At 38.0% G+C, this 21,238-nt stretch overlaps 1 protein-coding gene across 49 annotated transcripts in view; it reads right to left on the bottom strand.

The window, feature by feature from the left end:
• The window catches only part of PTPRD (protein tyrosine phosphatase receptor type D), a 1,767,834-nt gene that overhangs the window by 309,966 nt on the left and 1,436,630 nt on the right, over positions 1–21,238 (bottom strand). For all 49 annotated transcript variants that reach the window (XM_078384988.1, XM_078384990.1, XM_078384987.1 and 46 more), the window contains 2 exons: positions 14,747–14,892; positions 9,930–10,071 (listed from right to left, as the gene is read on the bottom strand). In XM_078384988.1, the coding sequence (XP_078241114.1) occupies positions 9,930–10,071; positions 14,747–14,892 (288 nt within the window). The remainder of the gene's footprint in view (positions 1–9,929; positions 10,072–14,746; positions 14,893–21,238) is intronic.

Genomic DNA, 21,238 nt, shown 5'->3' with positions numbered 1-21,238 from the left:
TTTCAAGATATGACATAGCATTTTAAAGAGTGCTCCTTGTGTTGCCCATATACGCATAACAATACATCCTTCTGATAAAGTAGGACAACTGAAAAAGTTATTAACTCTCTAGTAGTAACAAGTACTATATTCACCATATAATGTTGCTTCGTTGTACAGGGAAGTACTGTATGCAAGGTGGCAGGGAGCGATTCTGTTCTCACTTTGAAACTATCATCCCAACTCCCATGCTTCCTATAACTTGAGAGAAGCGACAGGATGAATTACAAGTTTTCTTTGGTTCATATCAGGCCACATCAAGAGGTGTCCTTTGAGAATAAGGACACCAGACGTCCCTACTTAGCTCTTGCTCTTCTCTATTCTAAGAAGTGCAGGAGCCAGGACAAGGCAGTAGACAAAAGTCTTGTGTTCCTATAAACACAACCCGTTTGAATGAAAGACCTCATCACCCTAATTTCCATGTTTAAAGTAAGGGGGATCATCCTAAAATAAGTGGGAATTTGATTGATAATGTAGCATTACTTTGAAAAACCCAAAATAATGTTAACACTAACAAGTTTGGTATTGTTCTTTATTACCAAAGGGTAACATAACTATCTGTAAAATGTTATTTGTAAATATGCACACAGAGAGATACAAAGGGGATTAAATCCTATCACACAGCTCTGCAAGCACTACCATTTACAAATTTCCCCACAAGGGAAAATCCCAGAAGCTGACTCATTTTTTCACCAGTTAATCACTTATCACCCAAAGACAAAGCAACTGTCAGGGCTGTCTTTCAACAAGCGTGAAAGGTAGTGAGTTGAAGAGGGTATCTTGCAGGCCATCTTGACTGCTGCCATTGGTGGTGTCACCATTCATGCTGGTTTCCAAAGAATGTCTCTGGAAAAACAATCATTCATACTGTGTGAAAGATAGACCGTGAAGAATGACAGAGACAAAAATCAACTTATTTGAAATGCAGTGTTGGAGGAGAGCCATACAGATAACACAGGCATCCAGAGAGGCAGAAAAGTGGGGTGCTCTATAAAGTCAAGCCTGAATTCTCACTAGACAAATAATGAGTCAACTGAGCCTATTCTACCATGCACATACTGTATAAAGGAAATACTGAAGTGACCAGAACAGAGTACATTTCTAAGGAAAATAGGGTAGAAAAAAAGGAAGGTCTAACATGAGAGTGGTTGACTCAGTAAAGGTATCCACAGCTGCTAGTGTCAAGATCTTAATGAAAAAGACAATATTTCTGCCCTGTTTCCCCAAAAATAAGACCTAACCTGAAAATAAGTCCTAGTATGGTTTTTCAGGATGCTAATAATATAAGCCCTACCCCCAAAATAAGCCCTAGTTAAGTGAAAGCCCGCCCTCCACCCTTGTGCAGCAACCAGAAGATGACATGAATGACTGTGAAATAAAATATCCCCTAAAAATAAGCCCCAATGTGTTTTTGAAGCAAAAATTAATATAAGGCCCTGTCTTATTTTCGGGGAAACATGGTAGTACCAGGAGGGGTGGCACTAGGAAGAGAGAAAGAACAACTCAACATGTTAGTTTACAACATCTGGGCAGAGCTAATAATGACAGGCCATTTTGGAAGTCAGTTTCTCATACAGTCACCCCACATCAGAAGTACTGACATACAGCATCTTTTAAGTTGTTTTCTTAATTAAAAAACAATTATATAGTGAGAAGATGGGTAGAAGAGGCAACACAAGCTCTGCTAACATCCCCAGCCACAAAACAGAAAACAGCAATTTCACAGCTTAAGTTAGTGAGCTTCTGAACATTTCTCTATTTTTTTAAAAAAATATTTTAAAATATTTTTACATCAGAAATAAAAACTCTATTTAATGTCCTCTTTTTTTGCCAGGAAGGATTTAAGTGCTTTCCTCCCCAGAGTCCTGACTGACAGGGTCAAAAATTCAGACTTCCAGTGGGCTCCCAAGCTTGCTACAATGTTTATATTTAGAATATTGGCATTTATAAGAAACCCAGAAACTCAGACTGTTTCTCTCTTTGCAATGGCTATTTTCAAAGTCTGAATTAGAGCCATGGATGCCTGGATTCTTTCCAAATTAGAAACAGTGGGGGCAGGGACTAAGCAAGTTTGGTATTTTCAGTGTATTTTATCTGTTTTAAATCTGCAGACACAGAAAGTGTTCACAAGCGGAGGATAGGTTTACAATTTTAAAAATTCATAACTCAAAAACTGCTTGCCTGAACAACCTCAAATTTGGCACAGACCAAGAGTAGACTGGCGTGCTCTGGTCCATGGGGTCACGAAGAGTTGGACATGACTTAACGACTAAACAACAAGAAGAGTAGACTGTTTGCTACACTGTGTGCCACATCTAGTGCAGATCTGAATTAGTTTCATAGTTATAATTTTTTGTTTGGTATATCCCAGTTTTTGAATTGCCTTATGGAATGCTGAACTGGGCTGTCGCACAATATCTACTGTGGCATGCTTGTGCAGAAATAAATCACGGATGTGACTAATAATGTGGCATTATTTTTTTTTAAAAAAAGCACACAAATTCATGTTAATCGTAACAAGTTTGATATTGTTCTTTGTTACCAAAAGGTAGCATAACTATCTGTAAAATGTTCTTTGTAACTCAGAGAGAGATAAAGAGGATGAAATTCTATTGCACTGCTCCATGAGTACAAAAGGAATGGTCTATCATTAGCAAGCTGCCAGTGATTAAAGATTTTATTTTGTAATTTTCAGGCCCACACAACTTATATACAACACAATAAAATTATTCACACCCCAAAATCACCAGAGGAACACTTCAATCAGCCATCATTTGCCACCTGTGAGGACATAGTTCCAGTTGCACATGTAGAGTTGCACAACAGGATTCCAACCAGTGAATGCATAAAGACTGGACTCCAGTCTTCATTATTCAATCCCTTTTGATTTCACCAAAGCTACTTCTCTCTAGAAGCTCTGAAAATAAAAATGTGACAACACGCTACTATTACCTGGCGACAATTCATATCCTAGCAAGCCTGATATAGTACTTTGATAGTAAATCATTTTAATGGAATAATTTAAGTCACAATGAAGCCTTTGCACAAGATGATTTATCTGCTGGTAAGGAAAGGAAGGAAATTCCATTTGTGATTGAACTGGTGAATAGTGACTTCAATAATGCATATCTTTGCAACTAAGATTAATGGAAGGGTTGTAAGTCAACTGCTCCACTGATGTCAGTTTAGAACAGTTGCTGCATTACCTAAAATGCAATCTATCACACTAAGTTCCAACACCATGCATAAAACTCCATACTATCCATTAAAAAGGGCTTTCAATAGGTTGTTTTACTCTTTTGAGTGTCTTATGTCTTATGATGATTACAGAAAACAATCTTTTGTTCTGGCAAGTGCATTTTGCACATGTATTGTGTTTTTCAAATTCTAATTTGCTCACAATACTCTAAACTCTTACTCCACATGTGAGAGAACCATGCCCTGCTAAGAAATTGTGCTCATTTGAATAACTGGGAAATCACAGTGAATTCCTTTGCTTGTTTATCAATGAACACTGCACACTCTTCCTGAAATTAGTATCAACACATCATAGAGAACAGGTCACATCTCAGGAGAGCCTGAAGAAAATGATGTTTTCCTGATTAGTGTTTCGTTTTTTTGGCTTAGGTAGATATAAAAATAATGAATTATGAAAAGATGCATAGCAAGACAATGTGGTTTTTACTTTCCTCTTTTCAAACATTGCACAGGTTCATTTTACAAATATGATGGGGTATCTACAGTACTTCTCGGGCCTTCTCGGCTGTGGCCCCTCGGCTGTGGAACGCCCTCCCAACAGAAATTCGGCTGGCACCCTCGCTGGGTGTTTTTAAAAGCCAGTTAAAAACTTGGTTATTCAAGCAGGCCTTCCCTCCAGTCAATTAAGTCTTTCTCCTTTTTTCTTGTCTTTGCTATTCCATCTTGGTAATCCTCTCTTTAAATTGATTGTTTTAAATTGAAATTGTAATTGTAATTTTATGATTTTATATATTTTTATACTGTTCTGTTCTATTTTGTAAGCCGCCCCAAGTAGACATGGTCTAGAGGGGCGGGGTAAAAATCAAATAAATAAATAAATAAATAAATAAATAAATAAATAAATAAATAAATAAATAAATAAATAAATAAATAAATGATTGCTTTACTGATGCTACGCTGATTTCCTTTCTTAACATCTGGTAGAGATGGATGAGTGGAATGATATACTTTCACCATGAAACATCTTTCCCCATACTGACTCAAAGGGAGTTATTCAAGTAAAACATCAACTTGTAATGTGAAGGTACAGTTATGCAACATATACTCTGGTCTGTGGTCAGAATGACAGGAGGTTGTTTTTGTCAATGAAAGATACATTTGCTTTGAAAAATATTTTTCACTTTTTATTGCATTTTTTGTGATGTTCAAGTTCATTCAATTCAACCATTACTCTTAACAAAACTATACACATTTTGGAAATGCACTTAAAATATATTGAGTATTCAAAACTAAAGTACAATATTTTATCATATGGAAACAAGTCTTCTCACAAGTCACACTAATACTACTAATACTATAGTAGCTTTATGCCCCATCTTTCTTTACAGTTGAGCACTGCAGCTAATATAACTCTGTGGGTTGGAGCAGCTTGCTGAAGGGCCAGAACCTGGAGGTTTGAATCCCCATTGTGCTTCCTGAGAGAGGGGCCAGCCTCTCCTCACCTGGATCTCATGTGGCTGATATGTGCCCAGCCAGTGTATGGGATTGGGCAGGCTGCACAGTTACAGAATACTACCAGAAAGAAGGATAGGTAAATCACTTCTAAGTATGGTATACACTGCTTTGGCAAAACATATGAAATTTCAGAAAAGCAAGCATGTGCTATTTTATATTTTATACATACAACAATCAATTCAAAATCCAAATACCATTTTATTATACTGTATCAGTAGAATGGCATCTGTGAAATGGAGATTCACAATGCCTTTTGGGCGGGTATTTGAACAATGCTAGGGGGCAACAGGGTGCTTTATCAGTAGAAATAGGTGGCCAGGGAGTCCCAGACAACCATCTACTATAGGTTTCAAGCATTGTGACTGTAATATGGTGATACGCAAGCAATTTTCATGTAAGAGGAAGGATTACAGTTTGTTAAACTAACTAACTAAGAACAAGGTCAATCCTATTTCTTCCATTGCTTTAGAAGGAGAAAAAAAATTATGTTTTATAAAAATAAGATGCAGATAGTAATTCCTGTAATGCCTATTACACCTTCCTCAATTTTATTTGAAATTCACTCACAAGAGAATGGATTCTCAAATGAATTCATGTGTCATCAACATTACAGTGGACCCTCGACTTACAGACGGCTCGACTTACAGACTTTTCGAGTTACAGACTTGTATTATGATACAAACAGAACAAACAATAAAGTAGCAGGAAAACAGCGGAACAAACAAGTCACCTTAAGAGGATCAGTACTCCAAAGAAAGGAAATGTTCACAAGGGCCATGTTCATTTCTCTATTTTGTGAAACGCTCACTAACCAAAATATGCCCCCTTCATCTCAACTGCTTTGCCTTGTAATAGTCAGCCCTGATCTTGTACAGATTTTAGTGATATCCTTGCTTTCACATGTATTATTTTGTTAGATAGAGACAGAAGACCCAATTGACTCTATGCTCTGCTGTGCTATAGAGCAGATTCTTAGAAGAAAACTAATCTTTTCTAGTTAGGGCAAAGCTCAACAATGATTCAGACTACTCCTTTCATCAAACAATTAGGTATGTCCTTCTGGAGCTCATCTTATGTGGAATACACAATGTATCCAGAGAGATACTCTATGACTTAACAGTATTAGAATATGCATTTCATCTCCAGTGAATTCAGAAACTGATCAACAGTTAAGTAATATGTGTTTTACAAACACAGGAATTAAATCCTTTTTCAGACAGTTCCATAATTTTTTTCCAACTAATAAAATGGTGAAGTCATTGAGCATTTCTAATTATTTACTGCATGGAAGAGGGAATGTCCCCATTTGATATAAAATATATGCGCACAAAACTAGTTCATAATGTCATTGTTCTACACTATTGTAATGAAAAAAAGGGAAACTAATCTACAACATAATCATCGGTTTTGGAATCTTTCTTTCCTTCTGTTATACTCATTTATTTCAAGCAGAGCAGGGGAAGAGGAAGAAGGGATCTGCCAAAAAATATCAGATCTTTTTTATAATAAAAACTGCAAAAGTACCATTTTCACAGTGAGGTACAGAATGCTCATATTCAGAAAGAGGTATTAGTAAAATGTTACCATTACACATGAAGATACTACATGCTCAGTGGTGTAATTTCAGCAGAAAATTGCCACAAGTTAAAAGTTGTCACAGGCATAATGAGTTGCTATGTAAAAAAGAAATGTTTGCTCTGTTACTTTTTTAGCTGTTGGCAAATTTTGTTGAAAATGTTACACTGGTGGAAATGTACAAAAGAATTCCAGGCAGTGTTTCTCCCATTAATCTGAGGATTCGTTGTTTAAATATTGGCCTTACTTAATGATCTCTGCATAAGTGCCTCCACTGATGCTTCTATGATATTATGAATGCCAGATTAATCTGATGTCCATAGGTTTATTACAAGATTTTATATACATCCCTTCTATTGCAAAGTTGTAACACTGCATGAACAAATCCCACAGAACTTTCTGTAGTTATACAAACCATGTGTCACCTAAGGCACATATATTCATCCTCTCTTTATCACACTGAGAACTTTTAAAGTAACATATGCTGCAGCAACTAAAAATATAGGAAATACTAGAGCCAGTGAAGGATACTTGTATTGATCTGAGTGTTTCTAATGATGCACCGAGTTCTGACCAAATCTTGCCTTCTAATAACCCTGTTCTGAAAGACTGTCTGCCTGTCAAACATCTGCTGATAGACCTAGTATCTCTATAGACACTTTTTTGAAGAGGTTAATTGTTTTTCTGAGCCAGAACAAATGTTCTGTGGGATCTGCTGTACTATCTTTCTTATATTATTCTATTTCCTTATAGCATTTCTAGCACCACCTCCTGCCAGATTTTGCTGATTTCAAGTACTTTCTTTGCCCTCACTTTTCACTGTCTAGAAACCTATTTTAGCTTAACTGCTTCTGTAACTGCTTCTGTAGTTAAATCTTCTTGTGCTCCACACAACACATGTTTATAGTACTGCCACTCAATACTTTCAAATTGTAAAAGGACAGTAAATTCATAAACCATCTTAATGGCATTATGTACATCTCCTTAATGTTCCCATTTCTAGACTTGTGCACACTAGTCACCATTCCATCTTAACAAAGGAATAACAGTGGTAATTCCACTTTGAAATTATCGATGAGAGATTGCTGTGCCATGCAGGCAAAAGCTTTTTGCAGTTATATGGCATTAAGACTATACTAGAAGAAAAATTACTTGTTAAAAGCTAGTACAGAATATGTCATTTTCTTACCAGGAAATTAATGTTTTGTGCAAATTCATGATCTAAATAAGAAAAAGGCTATACCAGACACTGAAAACACTACAAACCACAAAAACATTTTGTAACTACCTTTGAGCAACAGCTGTACTGTAGCAGTACCCAAAACATTCCAAATGTACCTGAAGACTGTCAAGTATTGGCAAAGATATAGTTCTTATTTTACAAAATAAATTCTTTATATTAAATTTTTAAACAGGTATAAAAATGGAGGTACAGCAGAGAAATGTAACAGATTTTTCAGTGTGTGTGGGGGGGGGCGGGGGAGGTTTCCCACCAACCAATGTTCCATTTAGGATTAAGAGAGAAACAGACAGAGAGCACACTATTAGCATTTACTGCCTATAACTCTAACGTATTTCTTAAGTGAATGTAGCCTCTTTGAAACAAAGGAGAAAGAACAGCACAGCTAGTTGGACTCTTTGTCCCTGGTTGTGACAATCCATCTTTTTCCTCACCAGCCCCAAAAACGGACCTTCTGCAGAAAGAAAGGTGGAATTTGAGACACACTTCTCCCTTGAATTGCACGGGTTTGAACAGCATGGTTTTGTTATACATAGATTGTTTTTCAATCAATCAACCAACCAACCAATCAATCCTGTGCCCCCAGCTCCCCAGAACCCCATGCATTTAAAACTTAAGTATCAAAGTGGCTCCAAACACAACATTTCTAATTCAGCCTCTCAATCTGGGGGTTATAAGGACCTTTAAGACTCATTGCACATGGTATTGTATGGAAAGGATTGTAAATACTATGCAAGACAGAAAGAACTATTCTCTCCCTCTCTCCCCCCCTCCCCCCTCTGTCTGTCTGTGTGTGTGTGTGTGTGTGTGTGTGTGTGTGTGTGTGTCCTGTTTATGCTTTGTACTTATGTTTCTGGCAACATAAGAGTTATAGACATGTTTTGAACAACACAGGGGTCCAGTGCCCCTAACTCCAGAAGGGAGAAGTGTATTTTTTTTATTACTTTGAAGTCTGAAAACAAGTAACTTTTATATTTGAAGTTGACATATGCAACAAAGTTGTTATGTGCCATCAAGCTGCTTCCAATCTGTGGCAATCCCAGCAGGATTTTTGAAATATGCAAGATGTAGATGAAGTGGTTTACGACGGATAACAGCATGGGATCAATCTGTAGACAAAACCCTATTGCCCATATAAGACAAATGACATAATTTTGGGCAATGAATTATTGCAAGTTACAAAGTGAAGACACTATTCCTTAAGCTCAGCTGTGCAACTTGGAATGCAACAGACTATGTCTTTGTAACTTGTAGGAATTTGCCACCAAAAGTTACACCATTTACATTATAGTAGCAACAGGATTTTGACAACCATTCCTAAATGAAAATGAAAAGAACCAGGGACACCATAACAACACCTTTCAAACTCTGCATCATGGATAAAGATAGTTCACGGACATAATTTTTTGAATTCTGACTTTTATAGAAATATACTGTCAGAAAGACATGCAAGTGATGCAGAAGTAAACCTTCTTATCGCTAAAAGATGCATAAGACTAATAGCACAGGAGGGAGTATCTTAAATTAGTTTCTCACTGGTGGGTTCATGCAAGCGTCACCTGGGATGGATGAAATAGAATCCATACAGGTTCAGAGCACTGAATTTGACTTTAAAATCAGTTTCGCCATATATAATTGCTCAGGAAATATAAGGAATCAGAACAACATGACAAGCATGCCTATTGCTGAAGGAACGGTTGCTCATGTTCACTAAAGTGTTTAACTGCAGCTCATCATTATGTAAATATTCTATTCCTATCGCCTGACAAGGTCAGTGTCAACTCGCTTGGTCTACTTTCGTTAAAAATACCTATCAGAAAGGATAAGATTCCAAGAGCAGCACTTTAAAAATCTAATATATGCACAATACCATTATGTGTGTTTGGCAGAAACCTTATTTTTTACTTCTTCAGCTGTGCCTGTTCTGAACTTCCGTACATTTTTTTACGTTTAAGAATAGCCCATTCATACATTCTGAGATTCTTGCATTTGTCTTTTTGTGAGCATAGCTTAACCCAACCACAAATGCAGAACAGTTGTGCAGAAGACAGCAATCCCAGTTCTACAAGCAGCAGTCCATATACCAAATAGTGCTTCTTTCCAGATTATGTGAATTGTATAGGCATCTTATAACAAATTAGATCTATCAACTTTAAGGTAGGAATGATATCAGGAAGAAGAATGGGATGTGTTTCAAAAGACATTTCATGCCGACTAGGAACAACAGATTACTGTATGCTGACCTAAGTTTAAACGATAGGTATTTCTATGTGAAAACAGCCAGCCTTCTGATCACACAAAACTCTTTCTGACTAAATGTAGGAAAAGACAACAGTTTTGTTTTAAAAATGTAATAACTTACCACGTAACACAGTGAGTCTTGTTGATACACTTATTTCTCCAACACTATTGGAAGCAACACATTCATAAATAGCTTCATCTCGTGGAGTCCGTAGAGGCTGTATTCTGAGAACTGATCCAGATCCATCATCAAACTCTATTACCTATTGAAGGAAACAACAGCTGTCACAGGTGTTGTTACAGATGCCTACCTCTCAGCTAATCCTGATAGTTATAGACCTGAAAATGTGTACTGATTTTAATGGTCAATGTTCTATCTCCTGCAAGCAAAAAGGGACAAATTTAAAATTAGAAATTTGTATATTTCCCTTTCATTCTAGAAGTAATTCTTAATTACTTTTGTAATTCTTAATTACTTTTAAGTGGGCTTAAGTGCACTTTTTAATGAAAGAATTAAGTCAGTGTTCTGAAACCCAACTGACCTTATACTCTTTTTTTAATGACAGGGCAATATAATTGTCAATTACTTTGACAGGGGCATAATAGCAAAATAAAGTCATGAGAAGATAATGGCCATCCAGCCATAATGGTAGTGTTTACATTTACAATGACTGAATCAGTTGTTTCCAGGCCAATGCAAAACATTAAATCCAAATTATGCTGTGCCACACATTTTGGGCCAGCTGGCAGCTATAAATTAGAAAAACTGCGACCTTTGAGGACAATTCAAGCATCACACCCAGGAAATCTGTGCTGCAGGGGCACTGTGACACCAGCAGATCCCCAGTTTGTGCTAGGCTTCTAGTATGAAACACATAATATTGCATGTCTGGAGGGGGGGAAGTGCATTTGTACATCCCCTCTAGTTAGGGACACAAGGTAGTAAAACAGTGTGACAGGCACAAAATGTGAGAATGCTGATGCATCCTGGCTCAGAAAATTCTTTTCTCAAGGATCATCAGACCCCTTCCATCTGTATGATGGCCCCCAAATCTATGTATAGCAATGCCCAGAGGGTAAGAACAATGTAGGCCAAACTCCCAAAAGATTTATCAATATCTGGGCTTCTTATTCTGACCACAAAGCAACATGAGAGATGATAAATTTTAGAGTTGGGATCTCAGCCCTTCTGGCTCAGTAAAATGTGTTCTGTGCTTTTAAACCACTTATCCACAGATGCAAGATTTTTGAGGTCTTTTCTTGAAGGAGAGGTTTAAAGATTTATTCCATGTCCCCTCCCTCCCTCCACAGGTGCAAAACAGAGAATAGAGCAGGAAAGGGAAAAAAAGATTTTTTAAGAAATTAGGCAACCTCTCCTGCCCTGTTTTCATCAAATACTGCTTGATGCCCATGCACTTTCTCTTGACTTCCATCAGAAGATAACATACACATAGTTCAAAACCAAGATAAACCAACTACATTTGCCACATATTGAGAAATGGAAAGGAACACTACCAGTATATATACATGCATTACAAAAGACCACTAGAAACAGCTGATTTTTAAATATATATATATCAGTATATTTTTCTGAGGTTTAATTACCACCACCAGTCCAGGCTTTCTGGTCTTTTATTTGTTTTTCAGCTTTTTTTTAGAGCTAGAGAAAACAGTATACGTAAAGTTATTTTCCCTGTATGAACAATTTTTAAAAAACTAGACATTTTAATCTGGATAGAATCTGAATGCCAATTCAAACAGCATACCTTGTCACACTTTGGAGAATAGCACAATGGCAAGGAAATGAGATTCTACCTTTGAGGAAGTGAAGCCTTAATTGTGCAACCCCTAACTGTCTGCTCCAAAGAAGCTCTTCCACTGCAAAAGTAAATTACTACCACAGAGTAGGTTCCTGCAGTGGGAAGCATGGGTGTGAAGTGGCCTAAAAAGTATGCTCTTTCATATGGTTGTTCTGGGTTTTTCGGGCTCTTTTTTGAGCCCGAAAAACCCAGAACAACCATTAGATCCCGGCCGTGAAAGCCTTCGCGAATATGCTCTTTCATAGCTTTTAAGCACTGTTTGAAAAATGGAATGTGAACACATGTGGCATCTATATTGCTTTCCATTACGAAAGGCAGATGGGGTTGCACATTTCACTGAAAGCTAGCTATGCAGAGAGACATCATGCTCAAGTGGACACATATTGGGATAGACATCAAATACAGATTACTGGATACTGATCCAACCATAGATACATGGAGAGAGAAAAGGCTTCTGCCATGCACAAGTCTCCTATGTTCTCTGAGGCAAAGAAGGAAAACATTCATCTAGAGTACCCTTTTATTCTTCTTCTCTAACAGTAATATGTAAAAAAAAACAGCAGAAAGAAAACACACTAAGAGTCAAACTGTTCTGTTCATCTACACTTCTCCTAAAGTTGTGCAATTAACGCACCACATATTTCTGTCTGGCATTGATGTACAAAAGAAGGCACACTGGAACACAGGAAACATTTCAGCAGGAGCATGTCCTGACCAGCCAGTTTCATTAGGTTTTCCATATGTTACTGAGTTAGCAGACTTCAATAGTTATATTCCCGCCAAAGTGATCTGTCCAAGGTCCTGACAGTCCCTGTCTCATCTCCTGTGACCTGAATCTAGGTCCAGAAGCACTCCAGCTATGCATCAGCCTCCCCAGAAACCCTGAAATGAGCTACCATAAGTTGCTGTCTTTACCATAAACAGCAGTGCAGAAGCTTGATGATAGTTTGATAAGGCAAACAGACTGAAGCTGACTCGCTGCAATGAAAGTTGGAGCTTGACAGAGAACTTTCATTTTTCTTGAGTCAGCTGATTCTTCATAAGCTCTCCCTTCTTCCTGAAGAATGGTGAGCCTCAAAGGGGATGGTCTTCTAGCTCTGAGTAGAGCACACCATCACCTCTCATTAGCTCCAAATTTCAACACTGCCTTCAGTAGGAAAGTGTCACTATGGAATATTAAGTCCCTAGTATATTGGGGAGAGGGGTCTTCTGATATATCTTCTTCAGGAGATGCTACTTTTGGGGACACAACTTTGTGTGCATGATTCTAGCTTACTGAACCTTAGGGTGAGAGGCTCATGTTCAAGTATTCTATTGCTGCCTAGGTGTGTGTACAATGTGTCCTGGATTTGTGCCGCTAGTCTTTGACATACAGCTAGTTTCTCTCCTTTGTGTCAGAGCTGCTACTTGGAGTCAATGGTATGGGAGGAAATAAGACAAAGACCTGGCCATCAGCTCTCTTGGAATACAGTCTTTCATTACATAATATCCTTCTTCCCTTTCAGTCTTTCCAGCCTCTTCCCACTAAATCTGCCACTCCCCTCTCATCCAAAATCTGTTCATTCTATATCTTATAACCAAGTCTATACAACAGGCAATTAATTCTGAGTCAATATTAATAACAGTGATTAATAACAAGGATAATAAAAAAGGAGCAATTATAAACTTAACAATATGATGATGATAATAAAGCAGACTATCATGAGCACCACTTAATTATTATGTACCGAATCAAAATGGTAACTTTGCGCTAAAAAGACACACATATGCAACTTGATACATTTGAAAGAGCATGCAGTTTTTGGGGGGTGGGTAAGGAAAAGGAAAATTACAAGAAACAAATTTCAATGAACCTGAATTAAACTGTCTGGAGTACAAAATATCTGGCTTTAACAAAGCAGTCAATTTTGTGAGTGAGGAAGTTTCTGCTTCAGGAAACTTCTTAAGAGAAGAAACGTTCCAGAAGAAATTAAACAAAGAAACTTTCTTTAGGTACTTTATTTGGAAAAATCAAAATCAAAATCCATTATTTAGATCTATGATTTGTAGCTTTATTTATTTATCTGTTTGTTTATTTATTTATTTATTATTTGATTTCTGCCCCGCCCCTCTAGACAGAGTCTACTCAGGGCAGCTTACAAACAATTATAAAACATCATAAACATATAATCAAATAGGATCATCATTGTAATTAATCAAGTTCTAGGAAATGCTAATCCAACAAAGGAAACATCTCAGAGATCTGTATGTCTGTAATGTACTAATTTTGCAAGAAGAGTTTCTACTGCATGGAATCCTTGGTCATACATGACATGAAAGGAATGGAAAGCATAGGACAGAACTGTTAACAACATGCTCCATATATTTCCACCAATTATTTCCATGACGTGAGCTACAAAGTAGGCACTGAAATACTGCAACCTACCAGGAATTAAATACTGCTATTAATACTACAAAAACAGAGGCTGAAATCTAGTATTATATCACAACTAAAGTAGACCCATTGAATCAATGAAACTTATGATGGAATTGACTCACCAAGCCCACCACAGATTCAATGGGCCTATTGTAACTGTGACTTCTACTATACCGATCTGCATGGCTGTTCTTCAAATTAGAGCCCAAAGACATTTTTTCTCATCTTTATTCCTCTTCCTTCTCAGTGGAAGTTTAGTCATGAAATCTAATAATCTACACTCCCCTTTTCCCCTAAAATTGCACCTGTGACTCTTTTGCAGTGTTCTATAGAGTGTACAGCGCCGTCAGCATTTGGGAAATCTGTACACATTTTCCTTCTTTTAGCCTGATAAGCCACTTGTATATAGCACAACCACCACCATAGCCTGTTGGAATATAGTGCAGAATAGGGACATCAAACAATTCATATCACATGTTAGTTGCAGCCTGGTCAATGATTTGTATAGGTAAGCATTATAAACAAAAATGATTTTCCTTTTTTGGAAGATTTTCAACAGGCATTATTTGCTTTTGTTCTGATAGCCTATTATGAGCATCACATCCACAGTTTCAAAATGATCATTGTTCGGAAGCAATGGGGAATAATCAAGTGATATTAAAGGAAATGTTTTTCAGAGGAACAGAACAATGGACCTAATACCTCAAATCTCTGATTGCTGACTTTCTTGCCCTTTTTGTTCCAGACAATTTTAGGCCTTGGGTCTCCAGTAGCTTGGCAGATGAAAGATGCAACTCCCCCAGAGACCCCTGTCTGGTCAACGGGTGTTCTTGTAAACTTTGGTGGTGCTAAAAAAGAAAACAGCGAAATAAATCTAAGTAAGAAATATTCAAAAGAATGTGTCAAGCTGTCAACAGTGGTAAAGTGAAAATCTTTTGTTCCCCTCCCCCCATAAAAAGTGATTAACCCTTAAAGCACAATTTTAAAAAATTGCAAGCTAGTTCAACATCAGCTGGAATACTGCAATATTCTAACACAGAAAGAAACATCTGGCTGAGAATTCATGATATCCAAATAGAGATTATTATATCTGGTCCTCTTACAGACACATGAACCAGAAGGCTACGTGCAACTGTGGCTCCTCAGCACACACATGTGTGTCAAATAACACAAATGTGAGATTAAAACACCTTATGTCTTCCACAGATGTCAAAGATGGCATGGAACACCCTTGAAATATGTGAAGCAGGCTTTACAAGTTAAATGATCAGACATCCATGTTTACAGGGAAAAGTAAGAACAGGGAAAAGAGAGTGTACATTGTTTTCATCACTGCACCTTTTTGGAAGAAAAAATTAAATTTATTTTCTGGCACATTGGAACAAAGTGTTTTTATGGCATTTTGTATCCAGATTACATATTATATGCTTTCTCAAGTACAAATAAAACCCAATTCAAGTACACTAGACATTATTCAGAAAACCGCACACATTCATTACCAAAATAAAAGAATAAGGACTTATGCGAACTTTAAAAAAAAATAAATATGCACTTGCATTTTAACTCAATTTATTTTGTGAAATGTAGAACAAGATAATTTAAGAGTACAGTCCAGACTGATAATTTAAATGCAGCAAACAAAGAATACTAGAAGGGAAACAGGCAAGCATCTTCTGCTTTGCTGGGATATTAGCTCCACTGGGCTTTTGATTTTGTTCAAATGTCAGTTACAGCAGCCCCTGCATCAGGTTGTACCAGAAGAAGATATGGAGTGAAGGACAACTCCATCAGCTGTTCTAAAATGCTTCCTTACTACTTCTCCCTCCATATCACCTAAAAACAGGCATTTCATCAGACAGGATCAGAGGGAGAGATGTGAGGGAATTCATAAAGAGGATATATAAAGTAGAATTGTGAATCTAGATGGTCCTGGGTCACAAAACGTTCTACAACCATAGTTTCCAACTATGGGTCCTCAGGTGGACTAGAACTTCCAGAAGCCTCACCATTAGCCATGCTAACTAGGATTTTTGGGAGTTGTAGTCCAAGAACATCTGATGCCATTTCCCAAATGATTCCTAATCTTACTGTTGAGCAAGCAAACAATTAAATATTAATCAGATTGCTTTTGAGCATTCATCATTATGAGCCGGTACTTGAACAGAATAGTCAAGAATGAAAGATGTGGAGATCCTAACTTGCAGAAGCAAACCCACCCAGATAATAATCATGGGGTTTCTGACTCCTCCTGCGCTGTGAGATTCCATTCATCATTGTTATATGATTCATTTACATCTCCTAGCATTTTGGATTTTTGAGTAACTTATTCATCTGCCCTGCCATTTGCCCTTCAAAATAGAAGCATTAATGCCCTTTATGCTGATTTCTCACACAAGATTTAACTCGGACAGTCCTGTGCTGAAGAATTACCCTCAGCCAGATTTCTCTGTTCCTGTCAATTTCAGGATATTATCCTAGTCAGTTTCAAATAGTCCTGAACTATCTATCCTATGCACTGCTAAGGAACAAAAGCATTTGAAACTGACCAGTGTAAAGGTCAGATATTGACAAGAGCAACAAACAGATACAAATATTTTTCCAAGTATAAGTCTTTGGGCACAGGCAGCTCAGGACCAATGTGCCCTGTAAGCTGCACACACAGAAAGATCCATTAGGGCTGTGCACTGGCAGCCAGAGTTGGCACATGTTCAGTTCCAGCTAGAACCCTGTTCCCCCCCCCCATGCACATGCACATGCACAGTGTGAGGCTCCTGCGCAGCAGGGTCATAGGGTTAGAGGGAACCTTGCTCAGGATTGTCAAGTTTTATCTCACATTGGAAACCAGTAAAAAGAGAAAACCAAAAACCCAACACACACACACACCAAGCCAGTGTTTCAGCATTTCTTCACACTGCTACTCCAGGAAATTTGGTCTCCATGGAAGTTCCAGAAGGAAATAATATGGGGGGCAAAATTTAATCACAAGGATGGAAAACTACTGCTAAGTATTCATGACCTCCCTAGTATAACGTTCCTAATGGCTCAAATCCATAGTATCAGATAGTATTTTGTACACTTACCCCTTGAATTGCACGGGCCTGAGCAGTACAGTTTTGGCTATACAAAGATTTTTTTAAAAAATAAATAAATAAATGAATACATAAATACTGTGGTGCTATTTGTCTCCAGGACCTCTCTTTGTGTGTGTGTGTGTGTGTGTGTGTGTGTTAAAATGACAGTTTATGCTTTGTAGTTAAGTTGGGGGGGCATAAGAGTTATACATGGATTCTGAACTACACAAAGGTCTGGCGCCCCTAACCCCAGCATTGCTGACAGGAGAACTGTAGTATCATATGTCTTTTTCTCATATATTCCTACCAAAGTTCTGAGAGGATAATGATAAATAAAAACTGTCAAATGAAGATCAAAATGAACTATATAAAAGGCGAAAGAATGCAGAAAGCATTTTACCAGAGATAAAAGGTGAAGTCCCAAGGCCAAGGTACACATTATACTAGCCCAAAGTGGCTGAAACCCCATTAGGGGGCAACCATAAATGGAGGAAGCTGAAGAGGTAGAGTAAAATTAATTGCATCCCCTCCTGCTACTTCTTCCTTATTGGCCGAAATCCTGCTGTGCAGCTCTATATGAAAGATGATTATGATGCAATTGTCAGTGGTAAACAGCTGTTGATTAATGGTGATTTTGCAGTGCAAGTGCAAGTGCAACATGCATGCATCCCCAAAATTGACAAAGGAAGCATTTAATCAGAGACTAGTTGACACTGCTATTGATGTCACCACTACAGCAGACATAACACAGTGCAGCAGGAGCTCAGCCATTTTATACATTTGTCTACCTCTCTTTTCTGCAAGCCCTCACACAGCAGCTTACATTTAATATTTTAAAAATTGGAGAAACAGGACAAAATAAATCTGTGTTTGGAAAAATGTTGATACTTCTAGAAAACAAAACATACCAGTACATCCTATGAAAGGGCTCAGAACATTGGTACTATTTGAGAAACATGAAGGGTATGGGTAATCTCTGCCTAAACCAGAGCACAAGGAAAGTAATTTATATCTATATGTAAGCACATTCACGCATGGAATGCTGTTAGTCAGAAATCTTCAGAGAGGTTTAATAATTTAAAGAAATCTGTTTGTCAGTAAATCCAATGACCAGAACCTGAGTTAACTTAAGTTCTGTGTTAACCCTGAGGCCAAGTATGCCCTCTGACATTTGACATAAACGAATGCACTGAAATCTAACTAGGGCATGCAGATGTATTTGCTGAGGAGTCCTTGAGGATACATGCTCCTGTCTTTTTCTTGTTCAGAACTGGTCCACCTTCAGAAATCCAATATATTTCAGAGAGAAGACGAAAGGCAGTGAAGTAAGTACTCAAGGTTGGTGAATCTAGTATGGAGCCTTTAAAGTCTGGTGGGATAGCTCCCTTAATTGCCCAAAGGAGTTTGGAGTTCTCTTAAAACATGTACGCCATTGAAGAGGCTTTTGCTGGATCCTTATTTTTAAAATAACGAATGAAACAGACTGCAGATGCTTGATGAGAATTTTGAAAAAAATGAGAATTCTGAATTGTATTAGATAATATTAATCAACTATGTACATTAGTATGTAAGTTAAAACCTTCTCCTTGTGATGCAGATAAATGTTGCAGCCTATCCTTGGCAAACAGAGCCCAGACTGGCCTCACACAAAGCATAACTGAATAAAACTCTGAAGCCTACTTTTTATTTTGCATTAATCTGGTGCTAGGAGGACCTCTTTCTGCTGGCTCTGTACTGCTGAACCACAGACTGCTCTCAGAGCTGGCCCTGATGTTTGTCATTTGCCTGGGAACACAGCAGGGTGGCATCCTATGTTTGGTGTGGATGATGGAATGCTCTCGTAAGGTACATAATAGCCCTCTTAAAGTACACAGGTAGATAGGAGGAAGCAAAAGAAATCAGCTCTTCATCATTGCAGAAGGCGGCACTTTTTTGATAAAGGAAAGTAAAATAAACTGCAATGCATATTGTAGAAAAGTTGAGAGAGCAAGTTAACAAGACGATAGAGAAGAGCAAAAACAGTAAGCTGAAATGTTTGGAGTTACAGCACTAGAAAACAAGAGAAAAGAAGAGGTTCAAGTAAGATGTTATGGTAAGATATAACTATCCTTTACAAATGGTGAGATTCGCATCAGAGATCCTCCTTGTCAGAGATTTAAAATCTAAAATGCATGTGAAATGAGAGCTCTAGAAGCACAGCCGAGTTGTTCCAGGAAGAGATGCAGGAACATTAGGGTTCAAAAGTAAGTATTCTGGTCAGGCTGTTCCAAGACCAAGGTGAGCAGAAGACAGAAGGAAAAGAGAGCGAGCGAGCAAGCAACAAATGCCTTTGTAAAGAAATGGAGCCATTAGCATCGTGGATGACATCATGGACTGTCCCAAATAAAAAGGAATAAAGAACACTGCTGAGACCTATTACAGTTCTAGTAGTTGTGGGAGACTGGGGTTAAGATGACAAGCGAAAGGGAAATGTCCTGAAAATGAAAAAGAAGAGCATACAATTGTCATTTTCTGAAGAGCTGATTTCTTATGTATATGTTTTACACAAGAAACCCAGGGCTCCAGATTGTTAATGAACACATAAACAGGTATGGACTAGACTAGTGGTCCCCAACCTTGGGCTGCCAGATGTTCTTGGATTACAACTCCCAGAAATCTACACCACCACCTCTGCTGGCCAGGATTTCTGGAGGTTGAAGTCTAAGAACATCTGGAGGCCCAAGGTTAGGGACCACTGGTCTAGACTACGTGTCAAACTCAAGGCCTGAGGGCCAAATCTGGCCCATCAGCCTGTTTCATGCGGCCCTTGCAGTGTTGCCTGTTACTGTGCAGTAAGTATACCATACATAGGCACTTACCCATAGTGCTATGCAAGGATGCTGGGAATCTGCCCAGTGGGACTTCTAACCCCAGCATTCCAAGCAGCAAAGAGTCAGAAAGTGCAGACGAGACTGAACAGGGATTCTGAAGGGTTTAGCTTTCAAGACCACCTTTACCTGAAGCGTAGATGGTGAAGATGCTCTCTTATCCTTGTTTTTAAAAGGAGGTGGCAAATTAGGGTAGCTAACCTTTACAAACAACATGTAAGATAAAATACAGGTTGAGAAACTTGCAAGAAACATAGACAATGTAACTAGAATTTTCAAGCTTTGTCCACATTCTAGGCATCCACTCAGAATACATTTGGCTCATTGCCTGCCCTCAAGTCCCAGATTTCCTCCTCTTCTTTTATGCCCTGTCAATCGGGGTGGGGGGGGGGAAGGCCAGCCGGCGGGGAGGAATCTGAAGAAGAACTAGCGGAGACTAGACAAAGAGTCCTCTCATTTTTAGAGATCTGACCAAGGAATTCTGCTAGCACAGTATAATGAGTGCCAAGTGAAAATAATTTTGTAAAATCAAGCTTTGTAGCTTTGCTTTTATTTACTCTACTTTGGAAATTATTTTATGTTTCTGCAACTATTGGATTTTATCTTATTATTTTTATTATAGTTGTAAGCTAATCTGGCTCTGGAACCTACGGCTTAAAACATATTTTAAACAAATTAAATAAATATGGAAAACAGGATTCTAATTTATCATTATTAAGTTAGAAGCAAACACAATTTTACCATCCACTATTTCAACCAATGAAAGCCACAGCTGTGGCCCATGTGTAAAAGAAACAGTAATATTATGTTTTATTCTTCCTTCATATGTAAGCCAAGGAGAACAAAAGAGCCTAATTCTGAAACTCTGTTTTGGTTCTTCTGAGTGGGAAGTGCATTATAACAGTGTGCACTTCCAGCAGCATTGCTATTCATTGCTTTTTTTCTTATGTTCTGCCTAGGCTTTTTGCCTCTCAAATTTTTGTCATCCTGTTCCAGGTTGACAATTGAATATTCATCAGGCCTTGCGGTACAAGTGCAGCTCTCCATGCAACAAGTGGTAGGGATAGGATGCATGACACAAAGCTAAGGACATTTCTCTAGCACTTCTCTGGAAGAAACCATTACTTGGAATAGTTTTATTGTCATGGTCCAGCGAAAGGAGTCTTCGAACTAAGATGAACTGGAGCCTCATATACCTGACATGGGTGAAGATCTACCAGAACCCCACAGACCCTAGGCCAGGGATGTTAGCAAGT

The sequence above is a fragment of the Pogona vitticeps genome, chromosome 2, assembly GCF_051106095.1.
Source record: "Pogona vitticeps strain Pit_001003342236 chromosome 2, PviZW2.1, whole genome shotgun sequence".
Taxonomy (NCBI): Eukaryota; Metazoa; Chordata; class Lepidosauria; order Squamata; family Agamidae; genus Pogona; species Pogona vitticeps.
This window is presented reverse-complemented; position numbering and strand designations above follow the sequence as displayed.